This window comes from Mirounga angustirostris, unplaced genomic scaffold (assembly GCF_029215605.1).
Source record: "Mirounga angustirostris isolate CCGP_5_RB_7025 unplaced genomic scaffold, mMirAng1.0.hap1 SCAF_15, whole genome shotgun sequence".
Lineage (NCBI taxonomy): Eukaryota > Metazoa > Chordata > Mammalia > Carnivora > Phocidae > Mirounga > Mirounga angustirostris.
In genome coordinates, this window is record NW_026991723.1 from 18,830,743 (window position 1) to 18,855,919 (window position 25,177).

General features: G+C 37.3%; 1 protein-coding gene across 7 annotated transcripts in view; it reads left to right on the forward strand.

The window, feature by feature from the left end:
• VPS13A (vacuolar protein sorting 13 homolog A) overlaps window positions 1-25,177 on the forward strand; it is a 267,040-nt gene that overhangs the window by 79,219 nt on the left and 162,644 nt on the right. For all 7 annotated transcript variants that reach the window (XR_010407545.1, XM_045882283.3, XM_064578959.1 and 4 more), the window contains 3 exons: window positions 6,599-6,735; window positions 8,644-8,776; window positions 11,062-11,179. Coding sequence is in view for 6 of the 7 variants with exons in the window: in XM_045882283.3 (XP_045738239.1) it covers window positions 6,599-6,735; window positions 8,644-8,776; window positions 11,062-11,179 (388 nt within the window). In the remaining variant the exon portion in view is untranslated. The remainder of the gene's footprint in view (window positions 1-6,598; window positions 6,736-8,643; window positions 8,777-11,061; window positions 11,180-25,177) is intronic.

Consider the following 25,177-nt stretch of genomic DNA (forward strand, 5'->3'; position numbering starts at 1 on the left):
TCTCCAGCTCCTTTAGATACCTTTCTGGTTTCTTGAGAAAGGCTTGTATTGCTATATACTTCCCTCTTAGGATTGCTTTTGCTGCATGCCAGAGGTTTTGATCAGTTGTGTTTTCAGTTTCTTTTGTTTCCATGAATTTTTTATATTCTTTAATTTCCCGGTTGACTCATTCATTCTTTAGTAGGATGTCCTTTAGCCTCCATGTATTTGAGTTCTTTCCAAATTTTCTCCTGTTTTTGAGTTCAGGTTTCAAACTGTTGTGGTCTGAAAATATGCAGGGAATGATCCTAGTCTTTTGGTACCAGTTGAGACCTTATTCGTGACCCAGTATGTGATCTCTTGTGGAGAATGTTCCATATGCACTTGAGAAGAATGTGTATTCTTTTGCTTTAGGATGAAATGTCTTGAATATATCTCTGAAGTCCATCTGGTCCAGTGTGTCATTCAAAGCTTTTGTTTCCGGGCGCCTGGGTGGCTCAGATGATTAAGCGTCTGCCTTTGGCTCAGGTCATGATCCCAGGGTCCTGGGATCAAGTCCCACTTTGGGCTCCCTGCTCAGCGGGGAGCCTGCTTCTCCCTCTGCCTCTCTCTCTGTCTCTTATGAATAAATAAAATCTTTAAAAAAAACAAACAAACAACAAAGCTTTTGTTTCCTTGTTGATATTCTGCTTAGGTGATCTGTCCATTGCTGTGAGTGGGGTGTTAATGTCCCCTACTAAAATTGTATTATTATCAATGTGTTTCTTTAATTTTGTTATTAATTGGCTTCTATAATTGGCTGCTCCCATGTTAGGGTCATAACATTTACAACATTTATTAGATCTTCTTGTCGGATAGACCCTTTAATTATGATATAGTTTTCTTCCTTATCTCTTATTGCAGTCTTTGGTTTAAAATCTAATTTATTTGGGATAGGGATTGCCATCCCAGCTTTCTTTTGATGTCCATTAATGTGATAAATGGTTTTCCATCCCTCACTTTTAATCTGAAGTGTCTTTGAGTCTAAAACGAGTCTCTTGCAGACATGTCGATGGGTCTTGCTTTTTTATCCAGTCTGATACCCTGTGTCTTTTGATTGGGGCATTTAGCCCATTTACATTCAGGGTAACTATTGAAAGACATGGATTTAGTGCCATTGTATTACCTGTAAAGTGACTGTTTCTGTATATTGTCTCTGTTCCTTTCTGGTTTGTGTTACTTTTGGGCTCTCTTGAAAGGATCCCTTTTAATATTTCTTGTAGGGCTGGTTTGGTATTCACAAATTCTTTTAGTTGGTTTGTCCTAAAAGCTTTTTATCACTTCTTCTATCTTGAATGGCATCCCAGCTGGATAAAGTATTCTTGGCTGCATATTTTTCTCATTTAACACCCTGAATATATCATGCCAGTCCTTTCTGGCCTGCCAGGTCTCTGTCGATAGGTCTCCTGCCATTTTAATGTTTGTAACCTTGTAGGTTATGGACCTCTTGTCTGGAGCTGCTTTCAGGATTTTCTCTTTGTCTCTGAGATTTGCAAATTTCACTGTTATATGTCAGGGTGTTGACCTATTTTTATTGATTTTTTGAAGGAGGTTCTCTGTGCCAACTGGCCTGGGATGCGTCTTTCTTTCCTTAGATTAGGGAAGTTCTCTGCTATAATTTCCTCCAATATACCTACTACCCTGCTCTCTCTTTCCTTTTCTGGGATTCCAGTTATTCTAATATTGTTTCACTTTATGGTATCACTTATCTCTCAGATTCTCCCCCCGTGATCCAGTAATTGTTTATCTCTCTTTTCGTGAGCTTCTTTGTTCTCTATCATTTGGTCTTCTAGATCACTAATTCTGTCTTCTGCCTCATTTATCCTAGCATTTAGAATCTGCATTTTTTCATTGCATCTGATTAATAGCCTTTTTGATTTCAACTTACATTTTAGTTCTTTTATTTTTCTAGAAGGGGATTCTCCAGTGTCTTCTATGCTATTTTCAAGTCCAGCTATTGTTTTCATAATTGTTATTCTGAACTCTAGTTCCGACATCTTACCTATGTCCATACTGATTAGCTCCCTGGCAGTCATTACTGCCTTTTGTTCTCTTTTTTGAGTTGAGCTTTTCCCATCTTGTCTTTCTGTCCAGAGAAGAATAGATGAACAAGAGAACAAAATACTAAAATGGCAATAGTGATTTCAAGGAAATATATACTAATCAAATTGAAAGAGAGCTGAAACCAGAAGAAAGAAAAAAAAGGAAAAAAAGAGAATATAATCAGACAGGTTTACAAAATAGAGCAATACACTGGATCCTGTGTGTATTTTGGTCTATTTGTTAGAAAACTAGATCTCAAAATTGTAAAGAAAGAAAAACTTAAATATGTACAAAAATAAAATTGAATACAATGAAAGGATAGAATGTAACTGTGAAAATGAAAATTAAAAGATAAGCAGAAACAAGAGAAAAAATACCACCAACAAAAAAGGGGATATAAACAGGTGAACGGAACAGAGCAATACACTGTATCCTGAGTGTATTTTGGTTAGTTTGTTGCATTTCAAAATTGTAAAGAAAAACTTGTGTGTGTTGGTGTGTATGTATGTATATATACACCAAAATAAGATTAAATACATTGAAAGGATAGAATGTAGCTGTAATCATGAAAAGTAAAAAAGACTTATAACGAAACAAAAAAATAACCAAAAAGAAACAAGAAAAAAAAAGGAAGGGGATAACAAAAGGAATATGATCAGACAGGTGAATATAACAGAGCCATACACTAGATTTTGGGTGTATTTTGCTCTGTTAGAAGTCACTGCATCCCAAAATTGTAAGGAAGAAATATACATATACACAAAATAAAATTAAATACAAAGAAGGGATAAAATGTAACTGTAAAAATGAAAATTAAAAAAGATATATTTTTTTAAAGATTTATTTATCTGATAGAGTGTGTGCAGGCACACTCACAAGCAGGGGTAGCTGCAGGCAGAGGGAGAAGCAGGCTTAACGCCAAGCAAGGAGCCCCATGTGGGACTTGATCCCAGGGTTCTGGGATCATGACCTGAGCCGAAGGCAGATGCCCAACTGACTGAGCCATCCAGGTGTCTCTTTTATAAAAAGATTTTTAAAAAAGGGTTGATAAAATAAGAAATTGGTTGAAAAAGGAAAGAGAAAAAAATTAAAACTGTAAGACTATAAAGAATCATGGGGAAAAAAGCCATGAGTTCTGTGTTCTGTATTCTCCTAGCTCTGGAGTTTTGCAGTTTTCATTTGCAGTTCTCATCTCTCTCTACCCCTGCGGATCTTCTGAGATAGGGGCCTGTTGCTTTGATTCTCCAGTGTATTTTCCCCAGGTGGAATTGCACTGCCCTTGCCAGGGAGCCAGGCTAAGTAATCTGCTCCGGTTTGCTATATGTGGCTTTTGTTCCCTGAAGGCTTTCCTCGCAACTTTAGAGGATGACAATGAAAACATGAGCTTGGGGCCCCACTCTTCACTGACCCCTCAGAGAAAAGCAGTCACTCCTGTCTCCCTGGTCTCCGGCTGCATTCCATTCTCACTCAGCTTGTGACAAAGTATTTTTGTCACAGGCACTCCACCCTGTTTTGAGTCTCCAAACCTATAGACTCCTGCAGCACTCTCCCATACCGATCCTCTTGGTGGAGGAAGGCGGTACTCCCTGGTTCTGCTGTTTGTTGCGCCCCTGCTTGGACGGCAGTAGCCTGACCGTGCCGTAGTTCAGTTTATGGCATCCCTGGCTACTCTGATGCCTGGGAGCTCTGCCACACTCAGGCACTCCCAGTCTCCCTGTGACCCCGAGGGTCCTGACACCACCCTGTCCTACCTAGGATTCTGCCCCTGCTTCACTGCTTGAGCCAGCTTATGGAGGCTCCCCCACTCCTTGGTTTATCTCCCCACATGCTGCCTCGGATTCACTTCTTCACACCTCCTTCCTTGCAGATAGTGGTTGATTTTCTATTTGTAGATTTGCAGCTATTCTTTTCTTAGATTTCCAGTTGAGATCTCCAGTTCATAATGATTTGATAGCTATCTAGCTGAATTCCTGCGACCAGATGAAACTAAGGTCTCCTAGTCTTCCGCCATCTTGGACTCCTCTCCAGATGTTAAATATTTTAAGAAGTGGAAGTCTTTAGTACTTTACCTTCTGAAGTTAACAGACTGGTCTATTTGAGGTCTGTTCCTCTATCTCCTGTTTCCTTCTGTGCACAAATAATATTAGTTATTATTAGAATACAATGTTAATATTTTGAAAAAGTGGGGTGCTGTTGTAAGTTTTTAATTTAAAAAATTCAATAATATGTTTTTAGTATTTTTCCAGAAAGCTGAAGTTTACCAATTTGGGAAGAGACTCATCTGTCACATAGTTTTATCTTTTTTGGTTCTTTTCTTCATTCATTATTTCCTTCCATCTTTTACTTTTTTTTTTTTTTCTATGTTATCCTCTATTATCCTCTTCCTCTATAACCTGATTTCTTTCTTGTATTATTATCTTCATTCTTGGGAGTGAAGTTTTCAGATCTTTTCTTCTTTGTCAAGTAGGGGGATCAGCTTCTAGAACATAAACACGTAGTTAGTTACCCTTGTCAAATGTGGTTGTTTTGACAAATGTGGTTATTTATGAAAATGCTTCATTTGAAAAATAAGGCTCTCTGATAGGATCATAGTTATTCATTTCGTTCAGTGACCTCATTTATTCACTCAGTCAAATATTTATCGAGTCTCTATTGGACACTGTGCTAAGTTTTGGAGAGCAAAGTAGTGATAAAAACAGATGTAGTTTTAGCCCTTTGATGGATCTTATAATCTTAAGATAGGACAGACATAAAACTAAGCGTTATCCACTTAAATTTAAAATTCACTTAAAAAGCAATTTTAAAGAACCCAGGAAGAGTAGCTGTAAGAAGTATCCACTGCCGTCACACAGACATTGCACCCCTGGCAGGATATCCTTGTCTTCCCCAAGGACTGAGTTTCATGCCGTGTTGGGGAAAGTGGCTGGAAACTTGCTCTCTGAAACTTACTGAACTTACCCTCTGATGTGATGGGGAAGCTGTTCATGGGAGAGTGTCTCCCTGAATGCGTTCTGCTGTGAAACTGACTGAAGGGGGGTTTTTAGGGAAAGGATGGCTGTTGGATGCTGTTGGTACTTGTGCACAGCATGCACCTGGTTTTGGGGGAAGTCGCACCACTGTAGGATATTGCTGAGTGAGCACACTGACACCAGGAAGCAACATCTTTTCTTCCTGCAGTGTCTCCCCAGGGTTTCCTATCTCCTTCAGTATTAATTTGCAACAGAAAAGGATTGAAGGCTCAGATCTACATTCACAAGGCAGACACATGGGTGAATTTGGAGCTGATGGGGGAAACAAACTGCTAACGGACTCAGATGCTGTGAAGGAAATGAGAATAATGGGTATCTCCATATAGTTTTGGTGACAGGGTCAGAGAATACCTCTTTGAAAAAGTAACATTAAGACCAGATGTGTGTGTAGGACCCACCCAGCTGAAGAGTATAAGGAAGAATCTTCAAAGCAGTGGTAAACTGTGAGAGTCCCAGCCTGGGACAGAATTGGGTGATTTTGGCAGCTACAGAAGGCTAGGTTGGTTCTAATGTAGTAAGCGAGGGGGAGTGGAATGATGTTAAAAAGGCAGGCATAGTGTTGGTAAAACAAGACTTTGAAAGTCATATTAAACAATTAGGATTTTGTTCTCAGTACAGTGGGAAGTAGAGGAGAGACACAGTAGACTTAAATCCAAAACCAATTATTCAATGTCCCCCTCTTCCATTAAGAAACAAACTAGACAGATCATTGTCTCCTGGCATCCAGGAAGCTCTCATTGAAAGTAAGGCCTGAGGTAAGACTTCCAGGGAGCACAGGACTTGGATTTGTGGAATCAGGAATACATGACACAAATTATTTTATTTTTTTAAAATTTTTTAAGATTTTATTTTATTTCTTTGACAGAGACATAGCGAGAGCAGGAACACAAGCAGGGGGAGGGGCAGAGGCAGAGGGAGCAGCAGGCTTCCTGCGGAGCAGGGAGCCCAATGGGGGGCTCGATCCCAGGACCCCGGGATCATGACCTGAGCTGAAGGCAGTAGCTTAACGACTGAGCCACCCAGGCGCCCTGAGACAGATTATTTTGATTTAGGAAGTCTTAACAGTGGAGATGGAAATGAAGATAGAAAAATGCTTACTGGTGAGACTGAGAATCTTGAATGCCAGATTGTCCTTTCTGGCTACTGCTTGGGACTCTCCTACCTGTCATACCATACAAACTAACTTGAGTAAAACCATGTTGTGTTTGAATACAGATCATTTGGGGGAAAAAAATTAACTATGCTTTGAGTCAGTTCTGTACTTAAGTTTCAAGCTTATTGAATGTTTCATAGAACTTGATTTTTTAGATATGTATGTCCCTGGTTTTACTCAAATTGAGTTTGTGTGTTAGAAACATTTCTTTGAGGAACCATTACAATTTTATACTCAGTTATATTGAATTAGGAGTGTACACAGACATTAACAAATGACATTATGTTGAAAATATTTTCTCAAGGTATTTTTAAAATTAATGCATCACATTATTTTCAATTTAAATTTTCTGCAGGTCTACTGTATATTATTGAAACACAGAAAGTTCTTGATCTCAAAATTAATTTGAAGGCTTCATATGTTATTATCCCACAAGGTGGAATTTTTAGCCCTACATCAAATCTACTACTTTTGGATCTTGGTCATCTAAAGGTATATACTAACATTTGCCCTATATTATGATATTTAAAGTTGTTTCTCTGTTTAAGATGCATTTTGTTTTTTTAAACAGTTTGATTTGCTATTGTGATTATTAGCTTTATGGTAGATTGTAGGATTTGAAAATTCTTTCTTTCTAGTAAATAATGTTAAGTTTCATTTAACCAGGTAGTTTTTCTACATTTCTGATACCAAAATGATCATTTTGAACTCTGCAGGTTAGGGGTGAACCTAGGAATTTTATTTATAGAATTTGAGAGTAATGTTTGAGATTATTTCCTTTTCAATGTAAAATTACTACTTATTAAAATACATCAAATGGGATTCTGGAAATAATCAAATCTTCATCCTTCTGAAATTTTTTGTGTATATAACTGTAGATACTGACATTTTATTTTATTTTTAAAGATTTTATTTATTTATTTGACAGAGAGATACACAGCAAGAGAGGGAACGCAAGCAGGGGGAGTGGGAGAGGGAGAAGCAGGCTTCCCGCGGAGCAGGGAGCCCGATGTGGGGCTCGATCCCAGGACCCTGGGATCATGACCTGAGCCAAAGGCAGATGCTTAACGACTGAGCCACCCAGGCTCCCCTAGATACTGACATTTTAATATCTCTGTTAAATAATCATAACTTGAGAGACAATCTGATTGAATTTACCTAAGCATTTCCCTTTCCATCCAATTATGTACATTTTTCTTCCTCATTTTTGAGTAGAGAATCATTTTTTTCTGTGTTTCTAGATCTGCACTGTTTTATGTGGTACCCACTGGCTACGTGTTTATATGTTAATTTTAATTTAATTTAATTTAATTTTAATAGTTCTTTAGTCACATTAGCCACATTCAAGAATTTAATGATCATAAGTGCCTTGGGGCTGCTATTTCAGCACACATAGAGAACAGTGCCATCCTTGTAGAAAGTTCTATGGGACTGCTCTAGATCGTTAAATGTATATTAAATAGCTATAAGAATTTTAAAGACCCAAGAAGGATAGGTAATATTGGAAAGCTTTTCTAGCTACCTAACAAATATGTGCCTTTCCTTGATACTGACATTATCCTTTATTCTTTGTTTTTACTCTTCAGTTCATAATTAGATAAACGCTTGCTGGATTTAGGTTTATAATAAAATTTATACAGTTATTCATATTTGACTATAGAATTGTTTCAAGGGCAGTGTGGTTTGGTAGCAGGAGCATAACGTCAGGGGTAAGGTATCTATCTAGTTTTGTGACCTTAGGCAATTTGTTTAACCTTTTATCTAAAATTCATTATCCTTCAGAGATAATCAGTTTTGACAGTCTGCTGCACAGTGAGCTATATAAAATAGAGGTGAAAATGTTAAGGCATGTGCGTGCGTGCACACACACACGAGTGCGTAAGATCTATATATACTGTGGTGGAGTGATTGACCTCCAGGATGTTTAAGTGAAAAAAGTAGTATGTATAGTATGCCACGAAGGAGATGGTACAAATATAACTTATGTGAGGTTGTCTAAATGGCAGAGTTGGGACTACAATTTAGCTATCCTAATATTTAATTCTGGATTATTCTTCTTCTAAAACTATCAAAATATCTGTCATCATGACATAGAAACATTATGTAGGCTCTGTTCGTCTCTTATCAGATAAAGGTTCAAATGTATTGTTCTCCAGGGCTGGCTTGGTTTCCCTCTTTTAATTACGTAATTGAGCAGTATAACTTAGTATGTAAAAATTCACTTTGTCCGTGGTCTTCTCTTTATACATGTTATGGATAAAGACCTTTCTATTAGCCTTACATGTCAGCTTGTGAGTCTGTCTTACCTTCTATTAAATTTTTGTGTTAGAGTCTTAAAAAAAATTTATATTTTTATTTTGAAGTATTTTGCATCATCTAAACTGTTGAAATTAACTTAAGGTGACAAGTAAAAGTCGTTCAGAATTGCCAGATATGAAACCAGCTGGGGCCAGACTTGAAGAGATCATGCATAGAGCTTATGATTCCTTTGATGTTCAGCTTACAAGCATACAGCTGCTTTACAGCACAGTTGGTAAGTATATAATGCATTCTTTATTGATTCATGTTGCTGAAATGATTAGGTTTTTAGACAGTTTCTCTGAAGACCTTCATCCCAAATATATTAAAACCTTTATATTTTTGGGACACCTGGGTGGCTCAGTTGTTGGGACACCTGGGTGGCTCAGTTGGTTAAGCGTCTGCCTTCGGCTCAGGTCATGATCTCAGGGTCCTGGGATTGAGTCCTGTGTTGGCTCCTTGCTCGGTGGGGAGTCTACTTCTCCCTCAGCCCCTCCCCCTTCCTCTCCCTATTCTCTTTCTCGCTCTCACATAAATAAGTAAAATCTTTAAAAAAATAAAACTTTCATACTTTTGAATTAGAAGTAATAGTAGATAGTGTCTAGGAGCAATATCTCAGATATTTGATTTTACTGCTCAAGAGACTTTGTCAGTGTCTGGAGACATTTTTGATTGTCACGGGTGAGGAGTAGGGGCGTTACTAGCATCTAGTGAGTGGAAGTCAGGGATGCTGCTAAAGTTCATACAATGTAGAGGAAAGCCACCCCACAACACTTACTTGGCCCAAGTATCAATAGTGCTGAAATTGAGAAATCCTTTGGACAAGGTTGGAAAACATTGGCACATATTTAAAATATTTGTTTTATACACGATAATCAGAAGAGTCTGCTCACAGCCAGAGGCATTCCAGCCTGGGGCCTCTGACCCTCTAGGCCATAAAGAGCCACACAAAGACCAAGGAAGATGTTAGGAGGATTGAGGAGGGTATCACAGGCATACCTTTACCCCATTCACTTTTGATGGAGTCTCTGATTCAGATCTAGTTTTTCGATGGAAGTCAACAGAGCCAGAAATTGACTTATGAGGAGCCACTCAAAGTAGATAGTGAGAGATTTGAGACTAGTTGAGCCCTCTTTTTGCTGTGTCATACTGTTTCTGAATCCCTGATGTGTTAGTAAACATAAGCATTTAGATAATTCAACAGTGTTGGATTGGTGAATGTTTTAGAGATCCGTGTGTATATGGTCAAATTTTAATTATCTGAGCTAACCAATAAAAAGAAACAATGAGAACCCAAAGTAATGGTTATTAAAAGTGTTAAATTATATATTTCTGGGACATTTTTATTTTCTTTATATTTGTTTTAGGATAATAAACTTGATTTCTGTTTTTATCATATTCTAGTTGGTGTAGGAGAAGCCCAGAAGTGTAGTGGGTGGCAAATATAAATTATTTATAGAAAACCCATAAATTTTTTTCAGTAATAAATGACAGTATTTGTGGTATGTTTGGTACACTTTGGTCATTTATTTTTGAACTCCATGAAGTATACTTAATATTTAACATATTGAGATGCTTTGTGAAGAAAAATTTGAAGTATTCCATTATTGTCTGAAAATTATTGAAATTCCTTAGAATTGTTTTTATAAGTGTTAACTGTTCTTAAATAATTGAATCTTTTTTAGAGCACTGTATTTTTGACATTGGGGTTACTTTAGGTAATTGTCATAAACTCTCTTGATAAATACTGAGAATAGAAGGAAATATTTCATTAATCCTGATACTGTTAGAATTTTAAAAATTGTAATAGAGTTCATTTTACTACCTTTTTCTGCATCTAATCTTTCATTGGCTTGGTCTTCCTTGATTGAGGACTTTTTCTTACTCAATTATTAGGCTCAGATGAGGTGTAATGTATATGAAGATGCATTGTATCACACAAATTTGACGTTAACAGATCTGCATGTAAATTTCAGCTTGTATCAGACACTAGCCCTTTGATCAAAAGCAAATTAAAAGTTCCTGAGTTTCAGTTTTCTAAAATGAGATGATTAAACATCATTGTGAGAATTAAATGAGAATTTAAACATTGCCTAGAACAGTGCCTATTACAAATCTCGAATAATTGGTAGCTTTTATTAATACAGAAGAACTGTGCTTTTATTTGTCTTTTTCATTATTGCCTTAGAGCCATGTTATTTTTTGGGTGAAGTATCTGCTGGGTGTAGTGACGGTAAATGGATGCCCATGAGATTTGATTAAACTGTGTTGTTGGTTTTTTAGGAGGCCTTTTCTTGTTGAAACTGAGAGTCTTTGAAGCAGCAAAAGGAGTGAAAGGGAAATGAATCTACCTGCTCGTTGTGTGTACCTGGGAAGATGGCATTAAGATTATCTAGATGTAGGAAGATTTTTCCATACCATGCAGTATATGACTATGAAGTATTAATAGTGATTTTAGGTTTAATGTGTTTTTCAAATTATGTGTGTGCTAAATAAACATGTATTGTTTTCCATAATTAGGCGATGATTGGAGAGAAGCACGAAAACTCAGTGTATCTACACAGCATATTTTGGTACCTATGCACTTCAATGTGGAGCTCTCTAAGGCCATGGTTTTCATGGATTTAAGGATGCCCAAGTATGTATTGTCTCTTTCGTGAGATTGTAGATTTTCTAAGGAAATACCATATTTCACTGATTTTTTTTTTGTGGTAAAATATACGTAACATAAACTTTATTTTTAAGTGTATAATTCAGTGGCATTAAGTACATTCACATCCATCACCATCCATCTGCATAACTTTGTCATCTTCCCAAACTGAAACTATTCGTAAAATAATAATCCCCCCTCCCCCACTGATGGCAGTCATGATTGATTATGTTATCGCTCTATAAATCTGGCTACTCTGGGTACCTTACGTAAATGGAACCATGCAATGTTTGTCCTTCTGTGTCTGAGTTATTGTACATAGGATATTGCCTTCAAGGTTTATCCATATTGTAGCATATACCAGAAATTCATTTGTTTTTAAGGCTGAAAAATATTCCACTGCATATATTTATTTATTTATTTATTTATTTATTTATTTATTTATTTATTTATTTAAGATTTTATTTATTTATTTGAGAGAGAGAATGAGAGAGAGAGAGAGAGCATGAGAGGGGGAGGGTCAGAGGGAGAAGCAGACTCCCTGCCGAGCAGAGAGCCCGATGCGGGACTTGATCCCGGGACTCCAGGATCATGACCTGAGCCGAAGGCAGTCGCTTAACCAACTGAGCCACCCAGGCGCCCTCCACTGCATATATTTAGATCACATTTTGTTTATCTCTTCATCTGTTAGTGGACATTTGGATTATTCCAATGAAATTTAGCTGGTGTAATAATGCTGCCGTGAAGATTGATATACAAATATCTGTTCGAGTCCTTGCTCTAAATTTTTGTTTATATATTCAGAAGTGGAATTTCTGGATCATAAGATAATTTTATTTTTAATTTTTTGACGAACTGCCCTACTTGTTTTCCATAGCAGCTGTGCCATTGTATTTCCACGAGCAGTGCTCATGGGTTCCAATTTTTCCACCTCTTATTTTCTTATTTTTAAAAATAGCCCTCCCCAATACATATGAAGTAGTATCTAATTAGAGTTTTCAGTTGCATTTTCCTAATGATTACTGATTAGGTAATTTACAGGTACTTACTGGCAGTTTACATATTTCTTTGGAGAAATATCTTTTCAGGTCCTTTGCCCATCTTTAATTGGGATTTTTGTTAAGTTGCAGGAGGTTTTTTGTTTTGTTTTTAAATATATTCTGCATGTTAACTCTATCAGATAAATGATTTGCAAATATTTTCTCTCATTTTGTGGATTGCCTTATTTGTCACTCTTTTAATACTGTCCTCTGATGCATAAAAGTTTTAAATATTAAGTCCAGTTTATGTGTTGCCTTTGCTTTTGGTGTTATATCCAAGAAATTAAATTCAGTTCAGAGTTCTGTATCTTTTTTACAAGGAGTTTTATACTTTCAGCTTTCATGTTCAGTTCTTTGATAGTTTTGGAGTTTTTTTTTAGATACGGTATAAGGTGTGGACTCAGCTTTGTTCTTTTGTATGTGGATATCTGGTTTGCCCAGCACCATTTATTGAAAAGACTATCCTTTCTCTGTTGAATAGTCTTGGTACTGTTATTGAAAATCATTTGACCATATGTGTGAGTGTTTATTTCTGGGTCTTGTGTTCTATTTCCTTGGTCTCTGTTTCTGTCTTTATACCAGAGCCACACAGTTTTTTTGTTTTGTTTTGTTTTTGTTTTAGAGCCACACAGTTTTGATGACTATAGCTTTGTAGTAAGTTCTGAAATCAGGAGTATGAGTTATCCAACTTTGTTTTCTAGATTGTTTTGGCTATTTGGGGTCCTTTGAGATTCTGTATGAATTATAGGGTGGATTTTTTGTTTTTATAAAAGATACTGCAATTTTGATATGTATTGCATTGAATCTGTAAATGCTTTGAGTAGTGACATCTTAATATTAAGTCTTCCAATCCATGAACATGAGATGTCTTTCCATTTCTTTGTGTCTTCTGTGATTTCTTTCAGCAGCGTTTTGGTAGTTTGCAGTGTATGTCTTTTAATTCCTTGGTTAAGTTTATTCTTTTTGTTGCTATTGTAAATGGAATTGTTTTCTTAATATCCTTTTTGGATTGTTTATTGTTACTGTATAGAAATGGATTCTTCTGAGTTGATTTTAATATTCTGTAACTTTGCTGAATTCGTTTATTTCTATGTATGTTTGTGTGTCTGTGTGCAGAATTGTTAGGGTTTTCTACAAATAAGATCACTTCATCTTTGAACAAAGGCAGTTTTACTACTTTGTTTCCAATTTGGATGCCTTTAACTTTGTCTTGGCTAATTAGTTGCACTAGAATTTCCAGTGCTATGTTGAGTAGAAGTGCTTTAAACAGTCACCCTTTATCCTTAGCATAGAGGAAGAGCTTTTAGTCTTTCATCATTGAGTATGTTAGCTGTGGGTTTTTTCATATATGACCTTTATTATGTTGATGTAGTTTTCCTGTTGCTAATTTGTTGGATGTTTCTATCATGGAGGTGTGTTGAATTTTTTCAAATACTTTTTTTAGCAGAGGAAATGATCATGTATTTCTTTTCCTTCATTCTATTAATGTGTATTATAATGATCTGTCTTCATATGCGGAACCATCCTTGCATTCTAGGAATGAATTCTGGGTCATGGTGTATAATCTTTTTAATGTACTGTTGAGTTTTGTTTGCTAGAATTTTGTTGAGGATTTTTGCATCAGTGGTCATAAGGGATATTGGTCTATACTTTTCTTGAAGTGTCTCTGTCTGGCTTTGGTATCAGAGTAATAATGGCCTTAAAATGAGGTAGAAAGTGTTCCTTTCTCTGCTGGTGTTTCGAAGAATTTGAGAAGAATTTATATTCTTTTAAAATGTTTGCTAGAATTCACTACTGAAATCCTCTAATCATGGGCATTTCATTATTGGGAGATTTTTGATTACTGATTCAATCTCCATACTAGTTATAGGTCTATCCAGGTTTTTTATTTCTTCACAGGTTAGAGTTTTGGTAGGTTTAGGTTTCTAGAAATTTGTCCACTTTATCTTGATTATCCAGTTTGGTGTAAAATTGTTCATAGTGCTGTCTTACAATCATTCTTATTTCAGTAGACTTGGTAGTAATATTCCTGCTTTCATTTCTGATTTTAGTTGTCTTTTCTCTTTTTATTTCTCAGTCTACCTAAAAGTTCAACTCTGTTGATCTTTTTGAAGAATGACTTATCAGTTTTGTTGAACTTCTCTGTTATTTCTCAGTTGTCTGTTTTGGTTCTCTTTGCTCTTTATTTCCTTACTTCTGCTGACTTTTGGTTTAGCTTGCTCTTTTTCTAGTTTCTTAAGGTGTAAAGTTAGTTTGTTGATTTGAGATTTTTTTTTTTAAAGATTTTATTTATTTATTTGACAGAGACAGCGAGAGAGGGAACACAAGCAGAGGCAGAGAGAGGGAGAAGCAGGCTTCCCACTGAGCAGGGAGCCCAATGTGGGGCTCAATCCCAGGACCCTGGGATCATGACCTGAGCCGAAGGCAGACGCTTAACGACTGAGCCACCCAGGCGCCCGATTTGAGATCTTTTTTTAACATAAATGTTTACAGCCATACATTTCCCTCAGTATGGCTTTTGCTGTATTCTATAAATTTTGATATTCTGTGTTTTCATTTTTACTCGTCTCAATATATTTTCATATTTTCCTTGTGATTTCTTCTTTGACTTATTGTTTAATACGTGTGTTGTTTAATTTCCACATATTTGTGAATTTTACAATTTCCTTCTTTGGTTTCTAGTTTCATTCCACTGTGATCAGAAAAGATGCTTTCAGTGATGTCAGACCTCTAAAAAACTTGACACTTGTTTGTGTCCTTATTTATGGTTTGTCCTAGAGAATGTTCTGTGTGCATTTAAGAAAAATGTGTATTCTGCCATTTTGGTCTATTTTTGTCAATAGCATTGTTCTCGTCCTCTTGCTGGGCTTCTCTCTGGTTGTTACATCAGCTATTGGAATGGGGTATTGAAGTCTGATGACTGTAGATCTGTTTCTTTCCGCAATTCTGTCAGTATTTGATTCATATATTTGATGTTTGATGCATATATATTATATTATTAGTGAAATTACCTTTTTATCATTGTATAATGTCCTTTGTCTCTAGTACAGATTTTGACTTATAAACTCTTCTGACTGCTTTTATTAAAGCTATTCCTGATTTCTTACATTTATTACCTGCATGGGATATTTTTTTCTGTTCTTTAACTTTCAAACTGTTTGTGTCCTTAGATCTAAACTGCGTCTCTGGCAGACAGCCTATAATTGGATCTCATTTTTTTTCATCCATTCTGTCAATTTATATCTTGGATTTGAAAGCTTAAAGCATTTACATTTAAAGTAAATATCGATATGGAAGGACTTTCGTCATTTCGTTATTTATTTCCATGTTTTACAGCTTTTTTTCCTTATTTCTTCTCTTACTTCCTTCATTTGCATTTCGTTGATTTTTTGTGTGTGTGTGTGACATGGTTTGATTCCCTTCTGTTTTCCTTGTGTGCTTTATAGATTTTTTTATTATTATGGAGATTACATATGGCATTGTAAAGTTGTAACAATCCACTTAAAATTGATACCAACTTAACTGGAATGGTGTACAAAAAATCTTCTTTACTGTTCCACCCCCTTCATTTTATGTTATTGCTGTCACATATTACATCCTTATATATTGTGCACGCATTTAACATAGATTTGTAATTTTATGCATTTGTCTTTAAATCCCATAGAAAATAAAAAGTAGTTATAATCAGGGGCGCCTGGGTGGCTCAGATGGTTGAGCATCTGCCTTCGGCTCGGGTCATGATCTCAGGGTCCTGGGATCGAGCCCCCCGGGGGAAAAAAAAAAAGTAGTTATAATCAAAACTGTAATAAGTAATACTTGATATACATTTTTCATATAAATATGTTTATCTTTACTGAGATCCTTAAAATTTATTGTTAGCTGAAACTCTGAGCTGAGGATTCTACATAAAGAAGCCTGTTGAACTCTACTGAACTGTTAAGCTGATGTAGTCCTAAATAGTTTTAGATCTAACACTTTCATTTCTTTCCACCAGTATTTTTTCTCTCCCTTGCAAACATTGAAATCTCAGCCAGACATCTATTTTATAATTTAATCAAAACCCCATCTAACACTTGCCAAACAGCCTCAGGGGATTGTTACAAGAAGAGAATGCTCATAAAGTAGTGCTCAAGGCTTTGTGTCTGAAGCATAGGGAGAAGGATAGAGGTAAGCACTCAACAGCCTGGCCTTTTCCCATATGCTATGGATGTGGCTACTATTACTTACTGCTCTTGTCACATGAAAGAGAAAGTACAGTGACTCTGTCCACTAGCAAAGATAGTATAGTGTACTAAATCTTGTTCTCCTAGACTTCCTTCTTCTAGGAAATCAGACTGCACTCTGAAAATATTAAGGCAGAGAAATGTCAGAAATTTGGCTTGAGAAAGAGGAGGAAAGAAAGCCATTCTACACATTCTGCTGTTTTTTTTCATAATCCAGTACTAGGTGTAGTTTGATTTTAGATATGCGGCTTAGGCTCTTTAGTTCTTAGCCAGAGGTCCCACTGCCGATTTACTGTTGTGTAATATTTCTTGTAAAGATTGTCAGTGTGTGGTAAAGAACAAAGATATATGTGATTTCCTGTTGTAAACATGAGTATGAATTGATTCCTTTTTAGCTTATTTCTATGTATGCTAGACTCTAGGAAGTTAGGGAGTACCAGAAAAAAGAAGTTGATATTATTGAGAGACCTTGCTTTGGATTGTTCTATTTACTACTATACAATTAGGAATAATTTATGTACTGTAATGCAGGGAATATGTATAGTATAGAAACAATTGAAATAACTGATTAAAATACTTCTATCTATCTAAATAGATAGAGGAAGATCATGAGAGATCAATCCAATATAGCAGTTGCAGTTTTTTTCTGTAAAGGGCCAGATAGTAAACATTTTAGGCTTGAATTCCATATTGTTAGTCATAACTATTCAACTCTACTGTTTTAGGATGAATGCAGCCATAAACAGTACATAATGAAAACAAGTATGGGTATGTCCAATAATACTTAATTTATCAAAGTAAGTAACAGGCTGAATTACCCAATGACCATATTTTGCCACTCTCTGATCCCAGTGCATTATAGTCAGACATGACCAATAAAGGGAAAATATATTGGGAAAGTCATTTGAACTAGTATTCTAATGATACTAAAATTGCCTTAGGTTAGGATCAGAGAAGTACAGCTAAAATAATAAAAGGCAGAAACTAAATGATTTAGAAAGATCAAAACTGAGAAGCATTTGATTTCAATTTAGTGAGCTGGAGCAGTATAAAGTGAATATGATACTATATAAAACTCTGGAGCTGTGCAAGTATCAGGCAGCATCCTTTGAAATTTGAGCTTAAAACATTTAAGGCAAATATAAAGGAAGTCCTCTGCTATTTGGTATGTAGTATTTTGGTGCCCCCATTTTCAGGTTGTACAACTGCTATGTATAAAAAAAATTGAAAAGTTTAGATATATTGAGACAGATTCATAATATGTATCTATGTTAAACTAGGATATATGGAACTAATTACATATATTTAGTCTACTGGAGGTAAAAGAAAGCTTGTGATTTTCTCAAGAACTGCAGATATATTTTTAGACTGATAACTTTTCAACTCACACACATGAATAAGGTAAAGTTTTAGGAAAAATATAGAGATAAAAATGATGAGTAAAAATGTACTCACTTTATGAGATAATTTCTTTTTAAACTATTACTTTTTTAATAACCATGCATTACATCTTTAGTTTTTGATGTAGTGTTCCATGATTCATTGTTTGCATATAACACCCAGTACTCCATTCAATATGTGCCCTCTTTAATACCCATCACCAGGCTAACACAACCCCCCCACCCCCCCTCCCCTCTAGAACCCTGAGTTTGTTTCTCAGAGTCCACAGTCTCTCATGGTTCGTCTCCCGCTCTGATTGCCCCCCTTTCATTTTTTCCTTCCTACTGTTTTTTTATTTTTTTAACATATAATGTATTGTTTCAGAGGTACAGGTCTGTGATTGATCAGTCTTACACAATTCACCATGCTCACCATAGCACATACCCTCCCCAATGTCCATCACTCAGCCATCCCATCCCTCCCACCCCCCACCACTCCAGCATCCCTCAGTTTGTTTCCTGAGATTAAGAATACCTCATATCAGTGAGATCATATGATACATGTCTTTCTCTGATTGACTTATTTCGCTTAGAATAATACCCTCCAGTTCCATCCACGTCGTTGCAAATGGCAGGATTTCATTCCTTTTTATGGCTGCATAATACCCCATTGTGTGTATGCATATATATATACACATACCACATCATCTTTATCCATTCATCTGTCGATGGACATCTTTACTCTTTCCATAGTTTGGCTGTTGTGGACATTGTTACTATAAACATCAGGGGGCGCGTACCCCTTTGGATCACTACATTTGTATCTTTCGGGTAAATACCCGGTAGTGCAATTGCTGGGTCATAGGGTAGCTCTATTTTCAACTTTTTGAGGAACCTCCATACTGTTTTCCAGAGCGGCTGCACCAGCTAGCATTCCCACCAACAGTGCAGGAGAGTTTCCCTTTCTCGGCATCCCCGCCAACATCTGTCGTTTCCTGACTTGTTAATTTTAGCCATTCTGACTGGTGTGAAGTGGTATCTCCTTGAGGTTTTGATTTGGATTTCCCTGATGCCAAGTGATGTTGAGCACTTTTTCATGTGTCTGTTGGGCATTTGGATGTCTTCTTTGGAAAAATGTTCACGTCTTTTGCCCATTTCTTGATTGGATCATTTGTTCTTTGGGTGTTGAGTTTGATAAGGTCTTTATAGATTTTGGATACTAGTCCTTTATCTAATATGTCATTTGCAAATATCTTCTCCCAATCTGTCGGTTGTCTTTTGGTTTTGTTGACTGTTTCCTTTGCTGTGCAAGAGCTTTTTATCTTGATGAAGTCCCAATAGTTCATTTTTGCCCTTGCTTCCCTTGCCTTTGGTGATGTTTCTAGAAAGAAGTTGCTGTGGCTGAGGTCGAAGAGGTTGCTGCCTGTGTTCTCCTGTGGATGGTATTTTGATAGGGATTGCATTGAATGTGTAGATTGCTCTAGGTGGCATTGACATCTTCACAATATTTGTTCTTCCAATCCATGAGCGTGGAACGTTTTTCCATTTCTTAGTGTCTTCCTCAATTTCTTTCATGAGTGTTTTATAGTTTTCTGAGTACAGATCCTTTGCCTCTTTGGTTAGATTTATTCCTAGGTATCTTACGGTTTTGGGTGCAGTTGTAAATGGGGCCGACTCCTTCATTTCTCTTTCTTCTGTCTTGTTGTTGGTGTATAGGAATGCCACTGATTTCTGTGCATTGATTTTATATCCTGCCACTTTACTGAATTCCTGTATGAGTTCTAGCAGTTTTGGGGTGGAGTCTTTCGGGTTTTGCACATAGAGTATCATATCATCTGCAAAGAGTGAGAGTTTGACTTCTTCTTTGCCGATTTGGATGCCTTTGATTTCTTTTTGTTGTCTGATTGCTGTGGCTAGGACTTCTAATACTATGTTGAATAGCAGTGGTGATAGTGGACATCCCTGCCACATTCCTGACCTTAGGGGGAAAGCTCTCAGTTTTTCCCCCTTGAGAATGATATTGGCTGTGGGTTTTTCATAGATGGCTTTTATGATATTGAGGTATGTATCCTCTGTACCTATACTCTGAAGAGTTTTGATCAAGAAAGGATGCTGTATTTTGTCAAATGCTTTTTCTGCATCTATTGAGAGGATCATATGGTTCTTGTTCTTTCTTTTATTAATGTATTGTATCACACTGATTGATTTGCAGATGTTGACCCAACCTTACAGCCCAGGGATAAATCCCACTTGGTCGTGGTGAATAATCCTTTTAATGTACTGTTGGATCTTATTGGCTAGTATTTTGGTGAGAATTTTTGCATCCATGTTCATCAGGGATATTGGTCTGTAATTCTCCTTTTTGATGGAGTCTTTGTCTGGTTTTGGGATCAAGGTAATGGTGGCCTCATAAAACGAGTTTGGAAGTTTTCCTTCCATTTCTATTTTTTGGAACAGTTTCAGAAGAATTGGCATTAATTCTTCTTGAAATGTTTGGTAGAATTCCCCTGGGAAGCCATCTGGCCCTGGGCTTTTGTTTGTTGGGAGATTTTTGAGGACTGCTTCAATTTCCTTAGTGGTCATAGGTCTGCTCAGGTTTTCTTCTTTCTTTCTGGTTCAGTTTTGGTAGTTGATACATCTCTAGGAATGCATTCATTTCTTTCAGATTATCTAATTTGCTGGCATATAGTTGCTCATAATATGTTCTTATAATTGTTTGTATTTCTTTGGTGTTGGTTGTGATCTCTCCTCTTTCATTCATGATTTTGTTGATTTGGGTCATTTCTCTTTTCTTTTTGGTAAGTCTGGCCAGGGGTTTATCAATCTTCTTAATTCTTTCAAAGAACGAGCTCCTAGTTTCATTGATCTGTTCTACTGTTCTTTTAGTTTCTATTTCATTGATTTCTGCTCTGATCTTTATTATTTCTCTTCTCCTGCTGGGTTTAGGCTTTATTTGCTGTTCTTTCTCCAGCTCCTTTAGGTGTAGGGTTAGGTTGTGTACTTGAGACCTTTCTTGTTTCTTAAGAAAGGCTTGTATTGCTTTATACTTTCCTCTTAGGACTGCCTTTGCTGCATCCCAAAGATTTTGAACAGTTGTGTTTTCATTTTCATTGGTTTACGTGAATTTTTTTAATTCTTCTTTAATTTCCTGGTTGACCCATTCATTCTTTAGTAGGATGCTCTTTAGCCTCCATGTATTTGAGTTCTTTCCGACTGTCCTCTTGTGATTGAGTTTTAGTTTCAAAGCATTGTGGTCCGAAAATATGTAGGGAATGATCCCAATCTTTTGGTACCGGTTGAGACCTGATTGGTGACCTAGGATGTGATCTATTCTGGAGAATGTTCCATGAGCACTAGAGAAGAATGTGTATTCTGTTGCTTTGGGATGGAATGTTCTGAGTATGTCTGTGAAGTCCATTTGGTCCAGTGTGTCTTTATTTCCTTGTTGATCTTTTGCTTAGATGATCTGTCCATTTCAGTGAGGGGGGTGTTAAAGTCCCCTACTATTATTGTATTGTTGTTGATGTGTTTGCTTTTGTTATTAATTGGCTTATATAATTGGCTGCTCCCATGTTAGGGGCATAGATATTTACAATTGTTAGATCTTCTTGTTGGATAGACCCTTTAAGTAGGATATAGTGTTCTTCCTCATCTCTTATTATAGTCTTTGGTTTAAAATCTAATTTGTCTGATATAAGGATTGCCACCCCAGCTTTCTTTTAGTGACCATTAGCATGGTAAATGGTTTTCCACCCCCTCACTTTCAATCTGGGGGTGTCTTTGGGTCTAAAATGAGTCTCTTGCAGACAGCGTATCAATGGGTCTTGTTTTTTTATCCAATCTGATAGCCTGTGTCTTTTGATTGGGGCATTTAGCCCATTTACATTCAGGGTAACTATTGAAAGATAGGAATTTAGTGCCATTGTATTGCCTGTAAGGTGACTTACTGTATATTGTCTGTATTCCTTTCTGGTCTATGTTGTGTTTAGGCTCTTTGCCTAGAGGACCCCTTTCAATATTTCTTGTAGGGCTGGTTTTGTGTTTGCAAATTCCTTTAGTTTTTGTTTGTCCTGGAAGCTTTTTATCTCTCCTTCAATTTTCAATGACAGCCTAGCTGGATATAGTATTCTTGGCTGCATATTTTTCTCATTTAGTGCTCTGAATACATCATGCCATCCTTTCTGGCCTTCCAGGTCTCTGTTACCAATCTAATGTTTCTACCACTGTAGGTTACAGATCTCTTGTCCCTAGCTGCTTTCAGGATTTTCTCTTTGTCTCTGAGACTTGTAAGTTTTACTATTAGATATCGGGGTGTTGACCTATTTTTATTGATCTTGAGGGTGTTTCTCTGTGCCTCCTGGATTTTGATGCCTGTTTACTTCCCCAAGTTAGGGAAGTTCTCTGCTATAATTTGCTCCAGTATACTTTCTGCCCCTCTCTCTCTTCTTCTTCTGGGATCCCAATTATTCTAATATTTATTTGCCTTATGGTATCACTTATCTCTCGAATTCTGCCCTTGTGATCCAGTATTTGTTTATCTCTTTTTCTCATCTTCTTTGTTTTCCCTCATTTGGTATTCTATATCACTAATTCCCTCTTCTGCCTCATTTATCCTCTCCAAAAATGGACAGCCTCCATTTTTGTTGCACCTCAATAATAGCCTTTTTGATTTCGACTTGGTTAGATTTTAGTTATTTTATTTCTCCAGAAAGGGTTTTCTAATATCTTCCATGCTTTTTTCAAGCCCAGCTAGTATCTTTAAAATCTTCATTCTGAACTCTAGTTCCGACATCTTACTAATGTTCGTATTGATTAGGTCCCTGGCTGTTGCTACTGTCTCTTATCCTTTTTTTTGAGGTGATTTTTTCCTTCTTGTCATTTTGTCCAGAGGAGAATAGATGAATGAGAGAACAAAATGCTAACAGGGTAACAATGACCCCAGAAAAATATACACTAAACAAATCAGAAGAGCCCTGAAACCAGGGGAAAAGAAAGGGAAAGAAAGAAAAAAAAAAAGAATGTAATCAAATATGATCAGGCTGGTGAATAGTTCAGTGCCACACACTAGATTTTGGGCGTATTTTGGTCTGTCAGAAGAAACTGCCTCCTAAATTTTAAAGAAAGAAAAGCTTATATATGTGCAAAAATAAGGGTAAATACGATGAAGGGCTGGAATATGAGTGTAAAGATGAAAATTGTAAAAGATTTTATAAAAGGAATTGATAAGTTGGTTGAAAAAAGAAATTAAAAAAAATAAAAGGGATAGAATCTTGTCAGGCAGGAGAGTAGAACAAAGCCATACACTAGAGATTTAGGGTATGTTTTGGTCTGTTAGAGGAAACCGTATCCCAAAATTTTAAAGAGAGAACTATATATATATGCCAAAAATAAGGTTACAGTGAAGGGATAGAATATAACTTTAAAAATGAAAAATAAAAAATTTTTTAAAAAGGCATTGATTAGATGTTGGTTGAAAAAGGGAAAAAGAAAAATTAAAAAAAAAAATTAAAGAAAACTAAAAAAATTAACTTTGAAAGACTAAAGAATCATGGGGGGAAAGCCATGAATTCTATGTGCAGTATTCCCCTAGCATTGGAGTTCTGCCGTTCTCGTTGATCAGTAAACTTGGTCTTGGCTGGCTGTTCTTGCTGCTCTTCTGGGAGTCAGGCCTGTTGCTGTGGTTCCCACATGTCTTTGCCGGAGGCGGAATTGCCCTGCCCTTGCCGGTCGGGTTAAGTAATCTGCTCAGGTTTGCTCTCAGGAGCTTTTGTTCCCCGCAAGCTTTCCGTACAGCTTTGGAGGCCGAGAGTGAAAATGGCAGCCTCCCAGTCTCTGCCCTGGAGGAGCTGAGAACTCGGGGCCCCACTCCTCAGTGAGCCCCCAGAGAAAAGCAGTCAATCAGTCTCGTCTCCCTGGTCTCCCATCACATTCCATGCTCACCAGGCCTGTGACCGAGCGTTTCTATCTCTGGCACACGACCCCGTTTGGATTCTCTAAACCCATTATATCCCTGCGGTGCGCTCCCGCGCTGCTCCTCCCCGGGGGAGGAAGGGGAGTCTCCCTGGATCTGCTGCTTCTTTGGTCCCTGCTGGAAGAGCAGTGGCCGGACTGTGCCACGGATCGTTTATGGCAACCCTGAGCTGAGGGCGCACTCCTCAGCTCCGTCTCTACAGCCGCCTTCCCCGCTCTGATCCCTGGGAGCTCTGCCGCACTCAGGCATCCCCGGTCTTTCTCTGACATGAGGGTCCTGAGACCACACTGTCCCACTGAGGGTTCCACCCCCTGCTTAGCCACTGGAGTGATGGCCCTCAGCGGAGCCGACTTTTAAAAGTTCCGATTTTTGCTCCGCTGCTCTATCACTTGCCAGAAGTGGCCAACGGAGGCCCCTCCCCCGCCGTCTATCCTCCCGAATATCGCCTCGGATTCACTTCTCCACACGTCCTACCTTCCAGGAAGTGGTCGCTTTTCTGTTCAGAGAGTTGCTGCTATTCTTTTCTTTCATCTCCTGTTGAGTTCATAGGTGTTCAGAATGGTTTGATCCCTATCTAAGCTGAATTCCTGGGACCAGACGAAATTTAGGTCTCCTATTCCTAAACCATCTTGCTCCTCCTCCTAAACTATTATTTTTTAAAAGACTATTTAGAGGGGCACCTGGGTGGCTCTGTCGTTTAAGCATCTGCCTTCAGTCCCGGACCGTGGAATCAAACCCCCCCCATGTTGGGCTCCCTGCTCAGTGGGGAGCCTTCTTCTCCCTCTCTCTCTGCCTGTCATTCCCCCTGCTTGTGTTCATGTGCTGTGTCTCTCTCTCAAATAAATAAAATCTTAAAAAAAAAAGACTACTTAGAACAGTTATAGGGTCACAGGAAACAATTGTTGAAGTATAGTTGACACTAAGGTTACATTTGTTTCAGGTGTACACAGTGATTTGACACTTCTGTATGTTGTGCTGTACTCACCACAAGTGTAGCCACCTTCTCTCACCATTCAAGGCTATTACAGTATCATTTGACTGTATTCCTTGTGCTATACCTTTTTATCCCCATGACTTGTTCATTCCATAACTGGAAGCCTGTACCTCCCACTGCCCTTCACCCATTTTCCCCAGCCCCCTCCCCCTTCCCACTGGTAACCATCACTTTATTCTCTGTATTTGTGTTTCTTTGTTTTTGTTTTTTAGATTCCACATAGAAGTGAAATTATATGGTATTTATTTAACTTAGCATTATACCTTCTAGTCTTTCCATGTCACAAATGGCAAGATTTAATTTTTTTTCATGGTGGAGTAATATTTCATTGTATATATGTACTACAACTTTTTTTTTTTTTTTTTAAGATTTTATTTAT